Genomic DNA, 23615 nt, shown 5'->3' with positions numbered 1-23615 from the left:
CTCTTAAATTTTAATGGGAGATTTCTTGCTTTACAGATTTCACAACATCTCTTCTCACCTTCTGTCATATCTCCACAACAGACTTCCCCTATTATGTGGGGCCTTCTCATATTTCAGGGTACTTTATGAGCGCTCTGTACTGAACTGGTACACAAGGACTATTGGGACATGGCCTTGGAAGACAAGAGAGCTGCAAGGCCTATGGAAAACGGGGGTGGGGAAGGGAGATTTGAGGGGGAGCTCTAGCGCCAAAGCAGCCTGGGGAGTGAGGTGGCAGGTACCAGGAGCAATTGACAAGAGGAGACCACCTGTGTGTCTGGAGTTAGGGGCCACACTAAGAGCACACTGGGATGCATCTATGCCCATCCTAAGCAGCAGCTCTCAGGGCCAGGTCTTGCAGTGGTGTGAGAGGTAGAGGCTGCGGATAGAGAGAGGGGCCTTTCGAGGAAGGGAGAAAAGGGCGAGCAGGTGTCCGGACACGCAGAGCAGAGACTCGGGGGCCTAAATGGGAAAAGGGGGAAGGCTCAGTCTCAGGTGTTAACTTGCCGGGGGGTGGGGCGTTTAGCTCTCTCGGCGTCACGTGATCACCGTGTGGCTGGGGTGGGTTGGTCTGAGGGCACGAGACTCTGTTCTTCCCCTTCTCCCCCCGCGCTGACGCAATCAAACTGTGTTGCAACACTTTCTTAGAACTAAAAGAGCCTGGAACACTGGGAAAGTTCATTCATCATTCAACCAACGAGCGGCCGCCGCGGACAGGCGGAAGCGACGGGCTCTGATAGGCCGGGCGGGCGCTGCCTGGGATCCAATCAGCAGTCGCGCCTGCCCCCGGCGGGGTGGGGCCGCCTAGAGTTCTCGGCGGTGTGTGTGGAATCCTCGCTCATTTCTCCGCCGACTCGGCGCCGCGGTTGCCGTTGCCGGAGGGTCGCGCGCTGCTCAGCTGGCTGGCTGGCTGGGTGGGTGGCTGGGGGAGGAGATGGCGGCCAGTGCCAGCGAGGCCGGGCGCGAGGCGTGGCGGGGCCGTTACTACCGGCTGGAGGAGATCGAGACGCACAACCACAGCCAGAGCACCTGGCTCCTCCTGCACCACCGCGTCTACGACCTCACCAAGTTCCTGGAGGAGGCGAGTGCCGGGCCCGGGGCCCGCTGCTGGGCGGTTTAAATCCCCCCGGGCGGGCGGGCTGGTTTGGGCTGGTTTGGAGGGGAGGCAAGCGCCCGGCGGCCTGGGCTCCCCCTGCAAGCCGGGGACGGGCCGCGAAACTCCCGGCCACCGGGTTCGTGATGTCCCGCTTACACGTAGGCCTCGGGCAGGGAGTGTCCTGAGCCAGAGCCGAGATCGTTGATTTCCCGCTGCGGGGGGAGAGGGGGAAGGCTGCGGCCGCGGCCCCCTCATGGGCAACCCGTGGGGCTGTCCCTTTAAAGCAGCTCGGCGAGCGTCAGCGTGAGGAGCAGCAGGTCCCCGATACGAGGGGAGGGGAGGGGAATGGCGCTCAGGTTTGCTTTTGGGACTCTCTTGATTTGGCCAGGTTAGGAGGGTTTGAAAATTGTGGTTGGTTTCTTGTGCCGCGTGTGCTAGGAAGGCCTGAGGCGGGGGGAAGGGCTGCATGTGGGGCTGGTGTGGTGGGGGACAGAGGTCAAAAGCATGAACCATCCCCTTGCCTTGCTCTGTGTGCAGTTCAGAGCATGCTCTCCGCCGAAGCCTGGGACCCTGCCGGTTTCAGCCCACGGGTTCCAACAACGTCCCCACAACCAGTTGTTCTCCTGGAAGGCTGACCTGTTGAAAACTTAATGTCCAGGGCATGTGATATATTTAACCTTGTTTCAGCCTGTGCATTTAAACGGTGACTGTTCTTTACCTTTCCCCCCCCCCCCCCCCCCCAAAGTCCCTTGGAAACTGCTTTAGAAAAACTACATTTAAGAGAACGTTAATATTGTCAAGTGCTCAGTTGCAAACTTCCACAGTTAAGCATGTATGCTTGTGTAAGTGCATGATCACCTTTCACTTTTTTCAGAGCCTTTAGTAAATTAATAAGATATTGGGAAAAAATCATTAATTATGCACTAACTTAATAAAGCAGCTCTGATTGTGCACTGTACAAATTCCCTAACTAGTTTTTTGAAAAAATTCTCTTCATTATGACTATTTTCAAATGCAAATATCTAATTTGGCAGTACATTCATCTTGAACCCTTGGTTCATTAACTATGCAGTATTCAACTTACTATGATGGCCAAAATTTTGTTCTGATATTCCATATGTGCACAGGTGTGATGTCAATGCATTCAAGGGTGTTACTCCAAATTTAGTGTAACTTTGAATAGGCTTTGGCCCAGAATATGCTTGGGTCTGCAGAATCGAGGCCTCGGTTATTTCATAACCCTGCCTTGTTATTTAAGTGTGCTTCAGGGCATAAGCAGAGTACACTTAAGGTTTTGTCTGCACAAAAGTACCTTGTAGCTTTAACTAACTGCTGGTGCAACTTTACTGGTGGAAGCTGTAGTGTAGACACAGCACAGTGTCTTCACTATGATTAATGTGAAATACTCAAGCCATATGTCTACACCAGTGTCCACTGTTTCTGTCTGCATCAGTGATGATTTACTGCTATGACACATTCTAGTGTAGACACAACTACAGAGAACTCAGATTCTTATGCTTTGAAACATGGAGGTTTAAAACACACTTAAGGACTATATAAAAGTACATGAAGCTTGTGAAGTGAAATGCTCAGGGTTACAAGAGTGCAGGGTTGAGTTCTGTGTATCCATTACTAAGCTTTAACAGAGTACTCAATCATATTCTGTATAAAGAAGTGTTTATCTGCTGTTGCAAATAACACCTAAAATTCCTATCAACTAAAAGATTAGAGGGGGGGGAAATTTATCCACTGTGCAATCTAGATGGTACATAGATGAACAAGGCTTGGGTTCTGTGAATCTTTGCCTCATAGGGGATGGTGGTTGGAATAAAGTAGCTTAAATCTGTGTAGGGTTAGATGTTGTGGTGATAATGTGAGACTAGTCTATACTGTAGCTCTTGCTGTTACCAGTGGAACCATACCTGTGCTGAATGATGACTCTTATGCTTGCTTGTGCAGACAAGGTCCATGTGTAATTGATGATGAAATCCTGGGGAAGAGTGAGTGGAAGGAGGTTTCATATCAGCTAGTGAAATTAGTAGTTCTCTCTGACTGAGACAGCTTTCACTAAGCAGGTAGCAGTGCTAGCAAATCTTTTGACAGATTTAAAAGCTAATGATCTTCTGGCAACATGTGAAATGTTTGCTCAGGAACAACAGCTTAAATAATTCTCTCTTGGAAATGTGTGTTATGCAATTAGTAAATGTTAAAGGGAACATCTTCAAGTAAATATGCCTTATTTTCATTTTACAATGAAATTATTCGTCTTGATATCCATAGAACAGATGATTAAGCCATGTAAAAGTAGAGCATATCAAAGGTTAACTTGTCCATAATCAGAATTTGCAAGATCAACTATATGTATTATTCAGGCAGCCAAGGAACACGTCAGTTGCTCAGTCAAATTTTACTCTTTTTTACACTGGTGTAACTGAGCGCTGATTTTGACCCACAGAGTATGATGTCCCTGAGGCAGAAGGAGGTGTGAGATGCAGCTATTTATCTTTGTATAGAATATTTTTCATGTGCAAAATTTGATGTTGATACCACCATAGCATATGTGAATTTTTTATATCTTTCCTGCAAAGATAAAACTGCTGTTTGTAATAGGTGTTTTCTTTGTCTTCATTTTTTTTAAACAGTTTGTTCATATGTAGTACAATAGTCACCTTCCACGTGTCTGGGAAGTGTTTTTATAAGGTGCAGCAACTCTGTTAGTATGGAAGATCATTCGGCTGATGCTACAATGAGGGCACAGTTTGATCATGAAGACTGAAAGCTTGGTGGCCCCACCACTGCAACATGGAGATTATTTATTTAGTGTGTCCATGTCTCTTCAATACCTCAACATCATTCTAGGGAGAGGGTACAACTCATACCTGATAGGGTACTACATTCACACATGCCTGTAATTGTTTCAAATCCTGTATTTGTCCTAATGTTGGTGGGGAGGTAGACTGGAGAATTGTTGCAATGTTTGTTTATTTTTAACAGAAACAGAAGCCTTTTATGAGAGCACTTTATGTGGCAACCTTGAACAAGAGTGAAGATTTTCCTCTATATGGCTATTAAGAAGCAAAAAAGATTATTGGGGCCGCAATCTTAAAGTTCTGAAGTTGTATTTCATCATCTTTGAATAGATGTTTCTGAAATTGAGCTTTATTGGTTTTAAGGCTGTATCTACTGGCACTACCGGTTGAAGTGGTAAATAAAAACAAATTCAAGTGAAAGAAATAGGCATTTCTTTCTCAACTAATTGTTCTAAATTAATATTCTTTTTTTTTTTTTTTTTTTTTTTTTTTTAAAGACTTCAGTATTGGAGTGTACAGTTGTGTAGGGGTAATGAATATGAGGGAAAAGATCCTGCCTTAGTAGGACATCATTTAATAAGGTCCATGGCATTCTTATTTCTTCTTTGCTTCTTAGCTGCTTTTGAGACCCTCTGTGTGCAGCTCATCTGATGTCCTAACATACTCTCGACAAGGAGGAACTATATAAGGGTACATAATCACTGGAATAGGCTTACATGGGAGGTTGTGGAATCCCTGTCATTGGAAGCTTTTAAGAATAGGTTTGATGGTCTAGGTTTGATCTTGCCACAGTGCAGGAGGCTGGACTTTACTTCTCAAAGTTCCTTCCATCTGATTCTGTGAAGGCATTACAACACACAAACAGCTAAGGGGGCATTGGGCTATCCTCGCTCTGTGGTATTATGACTGCATGCTGGAAGGCTGTGAATGGTTCCATTGGATGTGCCGTACTTGATCTTTCAGTTGTCTGGGCCATTGTAGAAACATTGTTACTCAAACCCAGATTACATCATATCATAGCAAAAACTTGACGGCCATTTAGGATCTACTCTTTGGGATACTGAGAGCTCCTCCCTATCCATTGAATTTGGTGCAGGTTTGAACCTATAATAGTGCAGTAAAAGCCATTAACTTCCTTTCTACATCCCTCCCCCTAGGCATCTTAAAAGTATTTGCTACATCCTCTTAATACGTCGATAACCAGTAATATTTAATTGTCTTCTGGCACATCTACAATAACAAACCTAGTAGTTCAGAAGAATACATTTCTGCAGTATACGATTTATTAAACTTGTTTTGGTTGTCTATGTACTCTTGCAAAATAGAATAGACAGATATATCAGCTTGAAATAATAAATTGTTTCATGCTAACAGGAGAGGGAATTGCCTGTTCTGAGGATGAAATGACTTAAAACTTACATGCAGTGATTCTTTGCGGGAATAAATTTTCTTAAAAGTAATGCATGAATTAAATGGAGGGAGGGTAATAGATTTGTATGTCCGGATTTAAAAACAGTTCAAGAAGTACCAAATACCTAGTACTTACCTAGCATCTTTCACAATAGAGATGTTATTGACTTAACTGACAGGAGATACACATGTGGAAGTGAGGAAGCTGGGACAAAGGTTGTCTTGCTGAAGGTCATACAAGACATTTGGGGAAAGACCCTAGAAGTCTCAGTTCCATGCCTTAAAGAAAACATTATCATTCCTTGTAAATTGCTGCGGGTGGACAACATTATATACCTGATGGGTTGGGTGGATAAAAACGATTTTTAAAAATCAGGTTTTTTATTTATTAAATACACATTTTTTTAAAAAGCCATTTAAATTTAACTTTGAAATTGAAAACTTATGTTGAAGCTTAAACTACTTTCCTATTAAAATAATTTAAATTAAAAAAGCAGTACACATTTGCTGTCGCGTTTTAAAGGTAGATGCAGAAAACATTTTCTGCATTTTACTTTAACTCATTCATTTCAATGACTAGTTAATTCAAAGTTAGGAAACCAATTGAGAGTTGAAAAAGCAGGAAAGCTTGTTTTTCTCTTTGAATCTATGAATAAGAGCTAGTGTGAAGGGATGAGATCGGCTAGTTCTAAAATATTGAAGGACATGGTAACCAGAAACAATTCAATGTATTAACTACAGATAATACTACTTTTGTTTAATTAATTAATTTTTAAATGCAAAACATGTTTTGGTAAACTTCTAAAAATATATCTAACATGTTTATGGTTGTTTTTATTTAATAAAAAATGCAACTTTTTCATTTTTAATTGAATTTGAATTTTCATCCAAATAGATCTTGACACAAGTAAAATATGAATCATCATCTAGTAAATAAAGTACATATCATTTAGGGATGTGAACAGCTAAATGTCTAAATGGTAAGCCGTGATCTTACTGTTTAATAATTAGTTTAAAGGTTGCCCACAGGGGAGCCTTCCCCTGATCGAGAGCTGCCAAGCTGTGGCTCTGCAACTGCACATCCAGGCCCTTGTGGACAGGCCACCTCCTCCCCCATTCAGCAGCCTCAGGCAGAGCTAACCGGCTGATGCCGCCAGCACTCAGCCGACAGAGCTGCTAACTCCGCAGCAGTTCAGCGGGGCTGGGCCAGCTGGAGGAAAAGCTCAGAGTTGTCACCACCTGATGGCCTCACCCCACACCTACTTCTGTAACTGCAGGGTAAGTTAACGTTTAACCATTTAAACATTCTCTTTTTAGAAGTTTAAATGGATAGTTAATTAAATGAATTTTTAAATCCCTAGTATCAGTCACCATTTTCTAACATAATAAAAATGTAAATATTAAGAATTTGAATATATGTATGTTAAGCTTCAACAAATGTGTATAGATATAGTGTATTCTCTTGAGCAGCAGAAAGCACCATGCTTAGTGTAAAGGCTATATTTACTTGCAAATCAACATATTTTAATAGTTACCAACCAGTGAGAATCAACCTTTATTTAGGAAAATAACTAAAGAACATTGCAAAACATGATTAAAATCAATTATTTAAATTATGGTTTCCTGCTTGCTGATATAAATCATAATTAAAATTGCTGATTTAAATCATATTGATTTTAATCAGTCCACACTGCTTATGGGTCCTGGAGATGGATAGGTTACATTCTGGGTCCTGGAGGACATTGACAATCTAGACCCAACAGCTTTTTAAAAAAACCTGTTTAGGACTATAGAGAATTCTCTGAAGTGTGAATAGCTTTATCTCTTGACCATGAGGGAAGGTCAGCAAAGACTCCGGCTTGTGGAGAGCTATTGCTCTGAATATCCTAGATGTGAGACACAATTCTCAATATAGCTTTTTAGATTGAAAAAAGTGATGGATACAATTGAGGCTTTTAAATTTGCATTTATTGTACTGAAGTGGTTTTCAGAGTCATGGCCCTATGACAGAAAATATTTGAGATGCCTCTCCTATAGTTTCGAGTCCCGCCTTTAGGAAACAATGTGGTCATGACCCAGTTTGAGAACCTAGTGCATTTTAAATGGTTAAGATATTTGTGATTTTTACATTCAAAATATAGAAAGTAACATAGACGCTGTACATACAGTACGTGTTAAATGACAGGTTTTAAAGGATGCGTGTTAGGTTTCTGACATGTTTTTCTTATATGTAACATAGTGATCCCCTTATCAATCTGCAAGTCCAGTGTGATGAACTGAAGAATGTTTTTCTCTCCTGAAAAGAGAGACCGAAACAAATTGTGGCCTAATCCAGCTCCTGTTGGAAATTAATGGAAGCTTTGCCATTAACTGCAGTGGGAACTGGATCAGACCCTTGGAGAGACAGATTTGCAAGAGGAAAAAGTTGATAAGAATCTGAATTGTGCCTCTCCCTTTGAAGGCTCTAGATGTGATCCGTATTAGAAACAGACTACTACACTTGTTTTAATGTGTCTGTTCCTCAATCTCCTGTTCAGGTATTTTAATTATCAGCTCAAGTGACTTGCATCCCAAAAATTTGTCTTAGCAATATAATTTTCAAAGGTAAAAAATGTATTTTTGGTCTTACTCAGTCAACTCCAATTGGTTCTGCATTAGCTGTGTGATGTCACATTGGGGAATTCATCTGGTAAGAGGCTAGTCAGCTACCTCAAAAATGGAATTTGAGGAGTTGACAGATAAACAAAAGTTACTGGGATGCAGGAAGGAGACTACTATGTCACAACTATATTTGTTTTTTTTTTTTCTGTATGGACAGATGAATCCATTTGTCTACAGTGGAGCTGGGGTTTGATTCCCAGCTCATGTAGTTGTACCTGTACTAGCTCCGCTTGAGCTAGCTTGCTAAAAATAGCACTATAGCTGCTGTATAATGGGCAGCAGCTTGGGTTAGCTGCCTGAATACATTCCCGGGGGCCAGGCTGGATATGTACTTGGGGCAGCTAGCCTGTACTACTCCAGCTAAGCTGCAATTTTAACATGCTAACTCAAGCAGAGCTAGCACTGGTATGTCTGCGCAAGCTGGGAACCACACCCCTAGCTCCCGGTATGATGTAGCCTAAGTGACCCTATTACAGGACTTGTAACATCATTCTGTAATGTAACAGGATAGTTCAGTTCCACCTGCACAGCAAAGAACGCTGGTAACGTATCGTTGGGGCTGCTTAAATGCAACAGTCTGTGTGTGTAATGTATGCATGCAGTCTTAACACTGATTGCAGAACCTTTCAGTTTTATCACATAACTAAAATATTGCTGAAACATGGGGAATGGTTTGAGAAGACTCTGAAGTCCTTGCTCTGAGAACTGCAGCTAAGGAAGATCTAAAGTATTTGTGGGAGCTTACCAGAACTTGTACAGATTCAATTAAAATAACATTTAGTTCTTTATTAGTAGTGTTCTTAGTATTGATTCTTCTTTGGAAAGCACTATCTACTTCATTTAACAGATGGAGAGGGCACAGAGGTGAGCTGACTTGTCCATGGTCACTCAGCTGATAGATTAATTTTTTTTTAAATCCAGTTTCTCCTTTTACTCCCTCTCCAGCCCTAATAGTTTAAAAGTACAAGGAAAAAATTGAAATTATTCTTCCAGGTTTTTGAAAACTTAGGTGAGGATAGAACTCATATCAGATAATTTTGGTGTCAGTTACTTCATCTGGCAAAGTACCCTATACAACCGGGGGGGGGGGAGGAATCAGTCATTCTGAGAGCAGTTCTTATATCCGTTTGAAGCGATTGGTTGAAGCAAATCTGTATCTATAATGGGGGTAGATGCAGTTATACTGGCAAAAAAATTCCTTTTGCTGATATAATTTATTCCATTTGGAGAACTGGCTCAAGATATACCAGCAAAAGAACTCTTTGGCTAGTATAAGCTGTATCTCTGCTTGCTGGTGCAGCTGTCATTGTATCTCTAGTGGTAAACCGTTTTATATGTAGACATGTCCTAAGTTACTGTTGTAGATAACAGATCCTACCTTTAAGGCCTGATAAGTCTTTCCACTGACTTCAGTGTGCTTTGGATCAGATCCAGCGTGTGGATTTAAATATTATATATTCTAATTGGTTAATAGCCGGCATAATTTCATTTCTTGTTACTATTTGTTGCCATCTTCAGCAGAGAATTAGTTTAATAACAAATTGTTTCTTTCCTTCTTCCTTAAGTTATGTACTTCATAGTATTTATCAATTGTACTTAATGGCTGATAGAATACTACTCTGAATTTTGAAGCCAACTGTCTGAAGTGGTTTTCTCTTGTATCTGGGGGCTATTTATTTTCAAGCATAGGATATGTAAAAATGCTGAAAGCTTTTTTTTTTTTTTTTTTTTTTTTAAGTTCGATTCACTTTTTCTGAAGACTTGGACAGCAAAGTTACTTGCCTAACTAACTGATTCTGTTGATTCAGTTTGTTAAACATACTGTACATCTCAAAGTAGTCAAGTTCAGTGCTCACTTAAGATCTTTGTCCTGGCTTTTCACCCAAATAGTGGTCAGAATTGATTCAAGGGCAGGATTTGTAATGAGTGCCACATCTGCCTTATGTAATCTCTCTTCTGCATACTCTTTTAACCTGTTTTGGCTCAATTGCTATACATAATCTTTACTCTTTGCACTTGTTTAGCCTCTCCCTCTTTTGCTTAGTCATTGTGGATAAGCCCTGGACTCTTAATCTGCACAGACCTAACTTCTTTAGAGAACTTCTAAAGTTACATAGTAAATGTATTTAAGATAATGAGAATTAGACAAAATTTATGGGTATTTTGGCACTGCCGTACTTACTACTTGAAACTCTGGTAGTAGCAACTGTTTCCTTGTAAGTGTGAACAGGGATTATTTTCTTGATAGCAGTAGGCTATAATGCAGTTGTGAAAAATGCCTGTGCACACAGCTCAGAAGTGTGAAAACAGCTTATTTTTTCCTCTGCTTCAACTGCTGGGCCTTTCTTTTCATTTTGCTCAAACATGGCAGAACGTGGATAACAGTTGTTTCAGTAATTGTTTTATTCATACTTTTTATATAATAAAATTATATCCCCCAATCTACATTAAAAACATGATGCTTGCAAAGTACTTAAAAGTTAGGAAGTGAAGAATTAAGGTTTCCTGTGTGACTTTAATGTGGCTCTCTTGTGTTTTGCATTATGGTACATGATTACATACTATTTTTTTCCATAGGATCATTGCCTCATTCTGTGAATAGTTAGTTACTCCATATTTTTATTCTTTCCATTCAATGTGTGGTCTCAGGCCTTAATTAGTGCACATCACCTAAACTCTTTACTGAATTAAAAAATAATTTCCTCATGGGCATTTCTTTGGTGCTCTCATCATAGGATCTGAGTACTGTGTAAACATTAATGAATTCATCTTCATGACATCTCTGTGAAATTAGGTGGTATTATCCCCATTTTTAACCTGGGGAACTAAGGCCTAAAGAGATTAAGCCTGAAATTCAGTGTCCTCTAGTTTTGAAAGCCCAAATTAAGACTCTTAAGACCTGATGTTTCTTTAAATGCTTGCTCATGTCCATTCCATACTAGGTGTATGCACGCCGCATGCACAGTTGCTGGAGAATTTTCCCTTAGAGGTTTCTGTAGGACTGGCTCTAGTGCTCCCTGGAGTCATGCATGCATATGCCAGTATAAGGGGCTCTGCCTGCTCCACACCTTCTCAGTTCCTTCTTACTGCCCATGATTGCTTGGATGATCCCTCTTGCTGTAGCAAGCCTTCTTTCCCGGTGGTTTGGACTTTGTAGTATATTGTAAGTTAATTAATATAGTTCTTAGTGTTAGTGTATGTAGTGTGAATAGTTGTACTTGTCGTCAAGTGATTTTTTCGCCCCAGGGCCAAGGCATGTCCTAGTCCCCAGACTTCAAGCCAGGTGTCTCCTGCAGCAAGCCCATGCTAGTAAGTTGTCTAAAGTGCCTTGGGGAAATTCATGTTAAAGAGAATTGTCAGATCTGCAGAAGCTTGAGAGCATTTACTCAAAAGATAATCATTCATTTCAGACTGGCCTCAGAGCCGAGCCGCTCCAAATTAGCACCAAGCACTTTTGCTTCTGTGCAAAGTGCTCTCTACCAGCACTGTTCTCTATCCATGGTACCAAGGAAGAAGCATAAGAAACATCGTGCCAAGAGAAGGTGTTCTCCAGTGCCGAAGAGGGACAAGCAGGGAGTGACTGGTGTAGTGAGACCTGCTTTGGGCCACTCGTCCTCCCCAGAACCACTGTTGGCTCCAGTGACTCCGCCTAGAGCACTAAGTCTGGTCTGTGACCCTCCTCTGATGCTCGGGAGCAGTCATGGGACCTTGTGCCTGTAGGCTCCTTTAACTCTCTAGGCTTTTCAGGCAGCAAAGAATCTCATGACCCTCCCGATCTTGCTCACCCCGCAAGACTCCCTGCCAGTCAATCCTACCAGGGATAGAAGGAATCAAGGGGTGGTGAGCTCCATCACGGCACCATCCAGAGGAAAACCCTCCTGTTACAGCAGTCTCTGACCTGTTGTCGGTTGCTGGTTCCACGGCACTGGCTGGAGGCAGAAGCAGGTACTGCATCACTATGGTGTTCGAGGGAAGAATCCTCTTCAGAGTCTGAGGAGGACTCCTTTGCCCATGCTATGCACTGGACTTTGATACCGGTCCCCCAGCTGGCGCTTGGCCACCGGGCCACTGGCTAGTGCAGTGGCAATATTGGAACCTGTGGTGGTTTCCCCTGTTACCAGGGCCCTCTTCCCATTGGTCATATGCCATGGTGACCATCCTGCCTAGCGCTGGACCCAGACTCTGGTAACGACTCCGGTAATGAGGTCCAATGGAACTGGTGCAGGTGGAAGAAGAAGAGACACCCCTCTCCCGGTGCTGGCCTCTTCCTTGTCATCCCCAGACGAGGCAGTTGCAGGCCCTAGTAACCCGCTCCTGTCGGATGACTTCAGGGCCCATCAAGAGTTCAGTGAAATGGGTTGCTGCAAACTTGGGGCTGGAAGCAGAGGGAGTCTGCTCACAACTTAATTGATATCCTGGTGGCAGTGGCTCCCGCCAGAATGGCCCTGCCAGTTAATAAGGTGGTGTTGGGACTGGTGAGGGTGCTATGGCAGACCCCTTCGCCTCTGCCCCTACTTCAAAAAGAGTGGAAAAACAAAACTATGTATAGGCCAGTGGGTTTGAGTACCTGTACTTTCCTCCTCCGAGGGTCCCTGGTGGTGTCTGCTATAAATGAGCTGGATAGACTTGGGCAGTGGAGCACTACCCCAAAAATAAAGAGCTAGAGGCTGAACCTATTAAGATGCAAAGTCAATTTGATGGGCAGCCTCCAGTTACATATCTACATAACCAGCAGGCTCTGTTGGGAAAGTAACCCGTGGGACTCAGTGGCCAAATTTAAGGACTCCCTGCCACAGGAGCCAAGGCAGGAGTTCACGGCCATCCTGGAGGAAGGCAAGATGGTGGCCAGGACTTACTTGCACGTGGTTCTGGATGCGGCTGACTCAGCAGCCAGGACTATGGCGTCAGCAGTCACCATGAGGTGCTGTTTGTGGCTCCAGTCATCAGGCCTCTCTCTCAAAATGCGGCAGTCCATCCAGGATCTCCCTTTTGAGGGTACTTCCCTGTTCTCTGAACAGACGGACTCCAAGCTTCATGGCCTCAAAGACTCGAGGGCCCTTGTTCTCTCCCTGGGTCTTTACACACTCCTGGCCTCCAGGAAGCATTTTAAGCCCCAGCAGCCTCCCAGATTTCCAGAGCCTCCCTGACAGAAGCCATACAAAAGAAAGGGAAAAGGCCATAAATGTTGTCAGCCCCTATGTTGTGCCTCAGCTTCACAGTCAGGCTCACATAGATACCCTGGCGGGACCAGGCAGGCCTTTTGAAGGTATGCCCAAGGACAGCATACTAGTCTTAACTCCAGTTCCATTCCGCCTGTCACCCTTCAGCCCAGCATGGTCTTACACAACATCAGACGTTTGGGTGCTCAGCACTATAACAGTCAGTTACACCCTCCAGTTTTCATTGACCCCTCCCTGCCGTCCCCGTCCCTCTTCAGGGACACATCTCACAAGTAGCTTCTCGTCCAGGAGAAAACCTTCCTATGAGTGGGGGCGGTAGAGGAGGTCCCGATGTTTCCTAATCCCAAGGCCAGGGGGGTCTATGGCCCATCCTGGACCTGTCGCCTCAACAAATATCTCAGGAAACTGAGGTTCTGCATGGTCTCCTTGGCCTTTATCATTCCCTCCCTGAATCCAGGTGACTAGTACGCTTTACTTGCCTTGGTGTTCCTCCACTAGAACTCAGGCAGAGTGGTACAGATCTTGACGGACAACACAGCCTTGACGTTTTACATCAACAAGCAGGGAGGTGCTCAATCTTCTACCCTATGCCAGGAAGCCCTCCTGCTGTGGGACTTCATGAAACATGCCATTCACCTCAAGGCATCACATTTCCTGGGAGCCCAGAAAACACTTGACAGATCACCCCAGCAGATCCTTTTCCTCTCACCACAAGTGGTCTCTTCACCTGGGAGTTTAGTGTCATCTTCCAGAAGTGGGGGCCTCCCCACATGGACCTGTTCACTACCAGACAGAACAAGAAATGCCATCAGTTCTGTTCACTGCATGGGCCCAGTAGAGGCTCCGTCCAATGCCTTTCTGCTCTCATTGGCAGGCCATCTACTATATGCCTTCTCACTGATCCCCTTGTTTCACAAGGTCTTCCTAAAGATCAAGCGGGACAAGATGAAGATTATTCTGTTAGCTCCGGCGTGGCCATGCCAACATTGGTTTGGCATGCTTCCGGACCTCTCAGTGGCAGCTCCATTCATGCTCCCACCCCATCCAGACTTGATTTCACAAGACCATGGCTGGTTGCTTCATCTGAACCTCACTTCCCTGCACCTGATGGCATGGTTGTTGCGTGGCTGAACCCTGAAGAGCAGGCCTACTCAGTACAGGTTCAATAGGTCTTGCTAGGTAGCAGAAAACCTTCCACCAGGGCTATCTACTTAACTGAGTGGAAATACTTCACTTGTTGGGCCTCCAAAGGGAGTCTTTCTCCATCCTGGTCTACTCTGCAGTCGATCTTGGACTACCTGCTCCACCTGAAGCATTGAAGTCTGGATTTCTAATCTATTAAAGTTCCCTTGGCAGCCTTCTTGGCCTTCCACCTTACAGTGCAGGACAGATCAGTGTTCTCCCATGAGATGAGTCAGATTTCTCAAGGGCCTGGAAAGACTCTATCCTCAGGTTCGCAATCTGATTCCCCAATGAGACTTAAACATGGTCCTGTTGAAGCTCACCGGGCCTCCCTTCTAGCTATTAGTATCTTGTTCCATACTGCTTCTCTTGTGGAAGGTTGTCTTCCTGGTGGTGATCATCTCAGCCAGAAGGAGCCCCATGATCAAAGCCCTGACATTAGAACCCCCTTATACGGGGTTCTTTAAGGATAAGGTCCAGCTATGCCCCCATCTGGCCTTTCTACCAAAGGTGGTTGTGCAATTCCACAACAACCAGGACATTTTTCTTCCCATCTTCTTTCCAAAACATCCCAAGACCACTGAGTGTTGGCTCCACACATTAGATGTTAGGTGGGCCTGGTCTTCTATATTGAGAGGACTAAGCCCTTATGCAAGTCTACACAATTCTTTGTAGCAGTAGCAGAAAAGATGAGGGCTGCTAGTGTCATCCCAAAGAATCTCATCCTGGATAACTGCCTGCAGCCATCATGAGAGCTCAGGTTTCATCAGCAGTGTTCCTCACACATGTACCAATGCAGGACATCTGCAGAGCTGCAAAATGGTCATTGGTTCATACCTTTGCGTCCCACTATGCCTTCATCCAGCAAACCTGTGACAGGGAGGGGGTGTGTGTGTCCAAGGAGAGTGGAGTGAGGAAGTAGTATGTTGCATCATAGGTACTGGCTGGCTTAGGGGAATGGTGATGGAATGAGGTGGTTTTCACTTACTTTAATGGTTTATGATTTGGGTCCAGTGTAATTTAATTACTAATTACATATAACTCCAGTTGGTACTATTTGCATAGAAGTTAAGAACTGAATGGACATTGGGAGAACTGTTCTCAGAATTCTCTTTCCATCCTTGTGGTGCATCCAGAATAGTTTAAATGAAAAATGAGAAGAAGCTTGCATGGCGTTCGGTTCTGCTACTCCTCTCGTGTAAATAAGTAGAAGACTTAATTCTCCAGTAAGCTGTGGGCATCTTACCTGAGTGTTGATTTTGCTTTTAAAACAGTGTCCTCAGTTGTGCTTTTCAAATTAACTCTAGCTGGCTATTCTTGGACACTGTCAGTTGAAATCTCACTGATCTGACTTGTCCTGCTTATAGTTATAAGAAATAGCTAAGGCAGAGAAAAGAATACTTTTCTCTTTTTGAGGGTTAAGTGCATTTGATAGCACATGTGCACAGCAATCGTAGATTTTTTTTTTTTCATAAAGAAAAATATGGTGGTTAAACCACAACATGGACAGGAAGAATTGAGCAGATGTAAGCATTTTTTTTAATGTGAGCATTCCTTTGAGTTACATGTGTAGGTGTAAGAGTTGTAAGGTAAAACTTTCAAAAGCACCTAAATTCCATTGATTTCCACGGGTCTTAAGCAACTAACTGTCCATGCAAGTTTGAAAATTTTGCCCAGATGATTAGCTTGTCAATTAGCAGGTCTCTAGTTTTGGTTTACAGATACTAGGGAGACTTTAAAGATATAATAAAGCTTTGATAAAGTAAAAAAGTCATTTGTTGCCCTCATTATTGAAGTCCATAGTGTGTAGTGCATTAGGATTTGTTTTAGTTCTCACAAGAAGTGTAAATCCGTATGTAGGAAGAATGCTGTAGTATTGTTTAAAGCTAATTTGCTTATGTGTTTAACTTTCTGTCATGCCTAGACTAGTTCTGTCAGGAATGTCAGATGCTGCTTCTAGCAATTGTAGTCATCCAGGTGGAAGTTTTGAATGAAGAAATTATAGTTTAGAATGTAGGAAAGAAATAAGTTTTGCTAAAGGGAATTGGGGAAAAAAATAAGGGAAGGGATTTTATTTTCACTCTTAATGTGTAAACCACGAGGCTCTTTAAAGTATTGAAGAAAACTGAATGTCCTTTATAATATGCCTAACACATTATTTTTCATAATCAGTCTGGTTTGACATCTTGAAAAATCTTTCCACCTCCTGTGACTTCTGGAAAATACTGGATTTTCAGTAACCGTACATGAGATATGACATTTTTGTTCGTTTACAGCATCCAGGTGGTGAAGAAGTCCTAAGGGAACAAGCTGGAGGAGATGCTACTGAAAGCTTTGAGGATGTTGGCCATTCCACAGATGCCAGAACGCTGTCTGAGTCATTCATTATAGGGGAGCTTCATCCTGTGAGTACATTATCAGTGTGCAAATATTGATGTCACTGCAGTTTTCATTGTTTAGACATTTCTGTGATAAGTACACTAAAAATAGCACCGATGGTTACCAGTTCTGGCCATACCTTTATTATTGCACCACTTCAGCTAACTTTGGGTGAAACCAGCATGCTTTTTCCTGCTCAGGCAGAAGCTGAGAGTAGAGCACTGTGAAGTGCTCGGATAATGTGGCTGCAAATCCTGGTAAGGGTATGGTTTATCTCTCCTCTTTTGAAATGCATTTCAATCTAAGCTAAAACTCTTGCTGTGAAAACTAAAGAACACAAAATCATATTACACTTTTCAATCAGTACATCACTATCTCCTCAAAGATAAGATATAATTCTTTAAAATAGTATATCTGAATTTGTTTAAACCTTTTATAAGGAGTACCTACCTTCAGTACAGAAGGAAGTATTCAAAATAATGAATACCTTGTACAGGATATAGAAGCTGAAATGGGACAGGGTCCTGTGCGCAGCCCACATGTGTGCCGTTTATCACTTAAATTAGAAATGTATTTCAGAATCTGTGCTTCATTATCTTAAAAAAACAAAACAAAACCCCAATTTCTAGTCCTTTTGGTTGTCAAGATAATATTGAAAAAACGAGGAGATTATAAATTATTACATGGCTAAAACAGATCTAAATCTTCACCTCCAACTTCTTTTTTGATCACTATGAAAAACACCATCCTACCTGTCAGTTGGACCTATAAACCTGGCCATCACCTTTGATTTAGACCTCTCATTAATTCTTTGCATCCTGTCTAAGTCTTTCTGATTTTTTTTTTCCTGCAATACATCTCTAAGATACAATCTTTTCTGTTCATCTGCTCAGGTAAAATTCTTCCAGGCTGTTAGCAACTCATGTTTCACTTACTGGGAAAAAACAAAACAACTTTCTCTGGCCTGGACAAATGAAATCATGCCCCACTCACATCCATTCAGAATGTTGCTGCAAAGGTCATTTTCCTAGCCCACTGTCTATTTTGACCATCTCACTTTGTTTGCATCCCTCCACTTGACTCCTTCTTCTCTTTCATATCAAACATATGCTATTTTCAAAGTCTTTCATGGCCTATCCTCACACTCCTTTGCTCTGATGCCCAGAAAAAATTTAACAATGTTTAGGTTGCTCGTGTGTTGATACACTGCCTATTGTGTTGACCAGTATTAGGTCATTGTTTCCTTGTACTCCCACTTTTGTCTGTATCCATCTATTCTCTTCTTTTACTTAAATTGTAAGCTCTTTGGGGTTGGGAGCCTTTCTTTTTAGTTCTACTTGTACACCACCTTGTACAATGAGGTCCTGATCCATGACTAGGGCTCTTAGTTGCTATGGTAATATTACTAAATAAAATGATCCAGAGTCTCCCTGAGGGTGGAGAAAAATTGGAAAAACAAATAAGGTGAGTTGCCACGCTCTTCATCATGGGTTAATTCTGAAACAGACAATGTCAACATTAAGTACTTTATTTTGGGGTATTATACTAGAAGTATTCAGCCAATATGCTAACCCTAAACTGCTTCACACCTCATGTAAAACACCTAACTGTCCCTCACTTAGAAACTAGAGATTGGCAGCTGTCATCTTGATAACTTCTGTGATACGCATATCTGATATATGCATACAGTTATCTGAGATATAACAAACAGAAAACACTGGCTTGATACTGTTTCATAATTAATGCATTTATAAACTGACTTTTTAAAACTTATATGAATCTGCCACAGACTTTTCATCTGCTGCCTTAGGGTGCCCTAGAATTCAGGGTCGTTGCAACAGAATGCCACAGAGCAGGTGGGACCTTGATTACTTTGTTTCTATCTACTGTACTTGTGTGACAGGAGCTATCAAATGAGGGTAGTTGTTCAGTTTGTTATTCACTAGACTAGAGACGTATCTTTTAGGAACATAGGAAATTTAAATAGGCCGGTGCAAGGAATTTTGAAATGCATTGGAGAATTACATTCAGTTGAATAAAGAAACATTCTGGGAATTATTTATAAGCAAATAAAATGATTTTGTGACTCAACCTACTAGATAACTTAGGATCTTGAAGCTGCCTTCAACTGCCTTAAGACTATACTGCAGGAAAAATAGTGGGGAAAAAAATTAGTGGAACAGCATGGTTAACTGAAATTAGTGACCTCAGAAATCCTCTTGTACACTTCATTCTTGTCTAATATTTTCCCCTTATTTTCTTGCAGGATGACCGAGAAAAAGTTCAGAAACCAACGGTAAGTGTCATTACTCTGAAATCTGTTGTTTTATCTGGACACTGAGGTTCTTTGCACACAGTGTCCCCACTGAGAAACAGAAGGACATGAAGGTCAAGTTTAAACTACTTTAAGGTTTAATTTTAAAGTAAAGTACTGTGCTTGCCCTGAGGACCCCTGTCAATCTCTCTGGCTTTACAGTAAGCATTTCTTATTGGCTAAATTTTTTTCCTTCCATTCTTGCTGAGACCTCCACAAACAAAAGAGAAATAAATTCCAGTCTTTCATTGACTCAACTGATCACCACCCTTAATGTACAGTCTATTTTCATGTAACCATTTCATTGGTTGTATGGGGAAAACTACAGATAGTGGATTACTTAGCCCAACTCCCACACCCATGTGTTCAATTGCCATCTGTACAAATCAACACAAATTCCCAGTAGAAACCTCCCAGGCACAAATCAATGCAACCACTCACACAACAATCAGCAGACACAGCAGTCTTAACACACACAGCCTCTCATGGTAGCACACACCCCTTATACACTGCACGCACGAATCCATACAACTTTCCCAGCACAACACAGCCATAGGCAAATCAGCACAAGTACCCACACAGTGACACTACCAGGATACACAATAACCCTAAATGTTACTCTGAAGTCTAGAATTGCTGATTCAGCATGAAATGATGGAAACAGCTACAAGTTGAGAGACCTTTTTGTTTGGAATATCACCAGTTTCAACCATCACTGGGATTCATGGTCCATTGCCATCCAATTTTTACGTTCTGAGCCATTTTCAGTGGTTTTTAGACACGTGGCCTATGAATTACCTCTGCAATAGCTTGAGCTTTCAGCTACTAGTAGTTTAATAAATTAACTAACTTTGCTACATTGAACAGATTTTAGTAAGAACATTAACTTTTATTTTCTGATTTTCTGTTGAAATGTGTGTAATCTTGGCATGCAGTTCTTTGTATTTTAGTATCTGGTTTTTAGATACAAAAACTGACGATGCAGGTTAGCATTTAAATGATTTTCTTGAAGTCCAGATGTCCCTGCGATAAATGGGAGAGTGGAGGAGTGAGCTCTCACAATTGCTCCTGCTGTTTGGCTGGAGAAACTGTTAAGGGTTGAGTTAACAGGGCAGCAGCACATCTGAAAAATATCATCGAAGACTATAAAAACTTAAGATGTGTATTCTGTACATATATGTTTGTGGGACCAGGCTTTCTGTTCTGGAGGATTTACACAGAGATAGTTCACTCTTTCAATAAGAATTAGTCTTCCTTTTGTAAACAGTCCTAGCAGCCTGTGTTTCAGTTGAACAGGGAAGGCTATGCATTGTGATATCTTTTGTACACACTGGGCTTTGTAAAGTGTAGGCAAATGCTTGAGTATGTTCAGTAGTGACTTTTTTCAGTTGCTGATAACTTGTCTTCAGTTCCACACTCTTCAGAGTGGATAAAAATAATTTTAAAGTCAATTTTTAAAAAGGTAAGATTTTTATTCTTTACTTTCTTCCCATTATATAGTCCTAAAACATCTACTGTAACCATCTGTATTTGTTTCCCAGTTGTTAGTAGATATTCAGATTTTCCATAGATTTTTCTACTAAGAAGTTTCATATTTAAGCTCTATGCTGAATGACAAGTCCAGGAGCTCATTGACATTTTTTTCCTGTGAGAACAACACAAAATTGATAAGCAAATAGCCTGTGCTATCATTAAAATCAACACTATCTTTTCATTTGTTGCACTTCCATAAATCAAGAAACTGAAGTGTTTTGACCAGACTAAACTTCTTCATTAGGAGTTGCTGTTTGAAGTCATGGGATTTGTGCTCCAAAGTCCTTAAGTGTTTTTGAAAATCCCACCCTAACATGCCTATACGTAGGTTATAGAAGCCTAACTTGAGGCTCCAGTTTTCAAAACACAGGCCTATATACATTTAAAATAATGACTAACTTTATTAATGTATTGGAAGCTTTATAATTATCTGACACTAAAGCAATATTATTTTGACATGACCCTAATCTAATGTCACTATGAAGTTGTTGAATACAATGTTAACCCTTGATATTGTGAATACTTATGCATGTGCTTAACTTGAAGCCATTGGTAGTTCCATTGATAACGCCAATTATCATATTTGTAAAGCTTAATACCTGCTTAATTGTTGATCAAAATATTTAATATTTTGGTTTTTTGCCTGTAGCAGTTGCTTTAAGTTTGAATAAGACATCCTAACGCAGTGGCATTTTAAAAAAATAATTTAGTTTATTATGAACTTGAAAGTTGCTGTAGCACAAAACTTCAAATTAGTTTTACAAAATTTCAGTAAATTAATTGTGAATTGCTACACCCTCATTCTCAATAAGGAATATTTATGTACAAATATGGAGTTTTTAGTTTAAATAATTGGCAAGCAAGAAGCTTTGGTCTAAAAATAATTTTGTTTTTCCACTGCAATAATTCAAACAACTGAAACTTTCAAAAATGTTTACGTGACATCGAAACCAAGCATGGAAAGTTTAAGCCCCAAAGAATATTTCAAAATAATATGAACATCTAAATAGTTCATCAAGAGTCTTAGATATAACCTTAACTGCAGAAGTTATGTTGGGCAACCACTAACTAGTAAGAGAGGACATTACAAACTACTTGGCAACAATTTTAGGTAACCATTTTGTTATAAACAAGGTATAAATTGCAGCAGGAAACATGGGATCAGAATGTTATCTGATTAGCAAATTACCACAGAACCTTTTAACAATAATGCTGACTTCATCCAGGCATGGAAGCTGAATTTGTGGGTTGTATTGGCTAGTTGTTGGGAAAAGGTACAAACTAAAGTGTTATGATGAATCCATTTCCATTAGCCAGTTCTCTGGGGCGATGAAGGGGGAAATGGCCACTCATGTTCAGTATCTTAGTTATGACTTTGTTTTTCAGGAAACACTTATTACAACTATGGAGTCTAATTCCAGGTATAGTATGGCTTATAATGTCATAAATTAAAACACAAGGGTGCCTCATGGTTACCCTTCCCTAGTTTAAAGAAGTTGGGGGGTGGGAATACTGTTCAGTTCAAACTATTAGCAATTGAAGTGGATATTAGGGCTTACCTGTGCTAGGAAGTTAATTTGGAGTAAGATAAGAAGTTAATATAAAGCAAAAAAGCATTCCTGATTAACTCCCTGTGTGGATGCTCTTTATTCCAGAATAACTAGGGAATAACTTCCAGTGTAGTCAGGCCCTAGGAATGGACGACATGTGAAAGCTGTTGACATGTAAATACCAGGTTTGCTTCTCAACAGTCTCCAGGACATCATGTCATGTAACTATGAAGACTTTATACTTCATCTTGAAGTTAAGCATTTACCTGGCTCTAGAGCAGACTCCTCTCCAGAAGTGCTACTAATGCAGGAGATACTTGATGATCTTACTCAGTGGTGTTGCTGCCGTCACTGGCTACTCTGATTGTCTTATTGATAAGCATCAGCTCAGAAAAGTCTGCTATTGTTGCTGCATCTAAGTTAAATATAAAGAGGATGCTGAATTAAACATAGAGCAGTACATATAGCAGAATTAAAAAATGTGCACAAATGTTTTGGGGATTTCAATCCAGCCAGAACTTCATGCATTAATGTAGAGGAATCCTGTGACTCAAGAACCTTCCTCATCACTTCCAATAGAGGACTTGAAGTACTTCAAAGCTTTATTGGGAAAACTCACATGTATCTGCTTTTCAGTGGATGGCACTGTTCTGTGGTGACAAGACATGCCTTTAAGTTTGACTGGAATCTTATTGTTTTCCAATCAGTAAACTTATTAAAGCTTTATTTCAAAGTCAGACTATGTACGCTGTCATGTTAGCTAGCAGGAGCATGTCACCAACACTTGGTACTAGACCAACCTAAATGTTCCCCCCAGTCAAAGTCTGCCTTATCCTCATTTGAAGGGTGGAAAAGAAAGAGATCACCAAGTAAAACATTTATAACCAATAAAATGTTAAATCTGTAATTTAGCAGCTCTTGAACATTGCATGAAAATAATTCTCACTGTGATTCCTTCTAGTTTGTGGACCAATTGGGTGATCCCAGCAATAGCAGCAATTATTGTGGCCCTGATGTATCATTTCTACATGTCGGAGTAAGCATCCTACTGAGGATAAAAGGAGGGACTGACTTGGGAAAGAAAACAGAAGTCATCTTAACCCACTACACTTCCTGACAAAAGCTTAATATCTGAAAAAAGAAATTTTTAAAATTGAACTTTTCCAGAAAACTTTCTGCTGTGCACTTTCTTCTTAATGCTACCCTTTACTCATTGTTTAAGTACTAAAGGTAGTGTGTTTTATCTTCTGTATAAGACTGTTTTATTCTCTAATGAATCACTTGAGATAACTGCTGATTTCTGTATTAGAACAGACATTACATACCAGACTGAAACTTGTAACAGTGCTTCTTTAATGTTTATTAAGGCTCTGTATGAGTTCAATATGAATCCTTCAGCCCTAAATGACTGTGAAAACTGGTGGGCATGTGTTCATAAAAACACTGTTGTTTTAACCTTTT

The 23615-nt window shown here is 41.2% G+C and overlaps 1 protein-coding gene across 1 annotated transcript; it reads left to right on the top strand.

Annotated features, from left to right (window-relative positions):
• Window positions 1–927: 927 nt before the first annotated feature.
• Window positions 928–23615, top strand: CYB5A (cytochrome b5 type A). The gene is made up of 5 exons (XM_067537506.1): window positions 928–1120; window positions 16655–16783; window positions 19024–19053; window positions 21991–22025; window positions 23116–23615. The coding sequence occupies exons 1-5, from the start codon at window positions 974–976 to the stop codon at window positions 23192–23194; spliced, it is 420 nt and encodes a 139-aa protein (XP_067393607.1). The 5' UTR covers window positions 928–973; the 3' UTR covers window positions 23195–23615.

The sequence above is a fragment of the Emydura macquarii genome, unplaced genomic scaffold (assembly GCF_026122565.2).
Source record: "Emydura macquarii macquarii isolate MOO-44397 ecotype Brisbane River unplaced genomic scaffold, CSIRO-AGI_Emac_v2 contig_431, whole genome shotgun sequence".
NCBI lineage: Eukaryota > Metazoa > Chordata > Testudines > Chelidae > Emydura > Emydura macquarii.
This window is presented reverse-complemented; position numbering and strand designations above follow the sequence as displayed.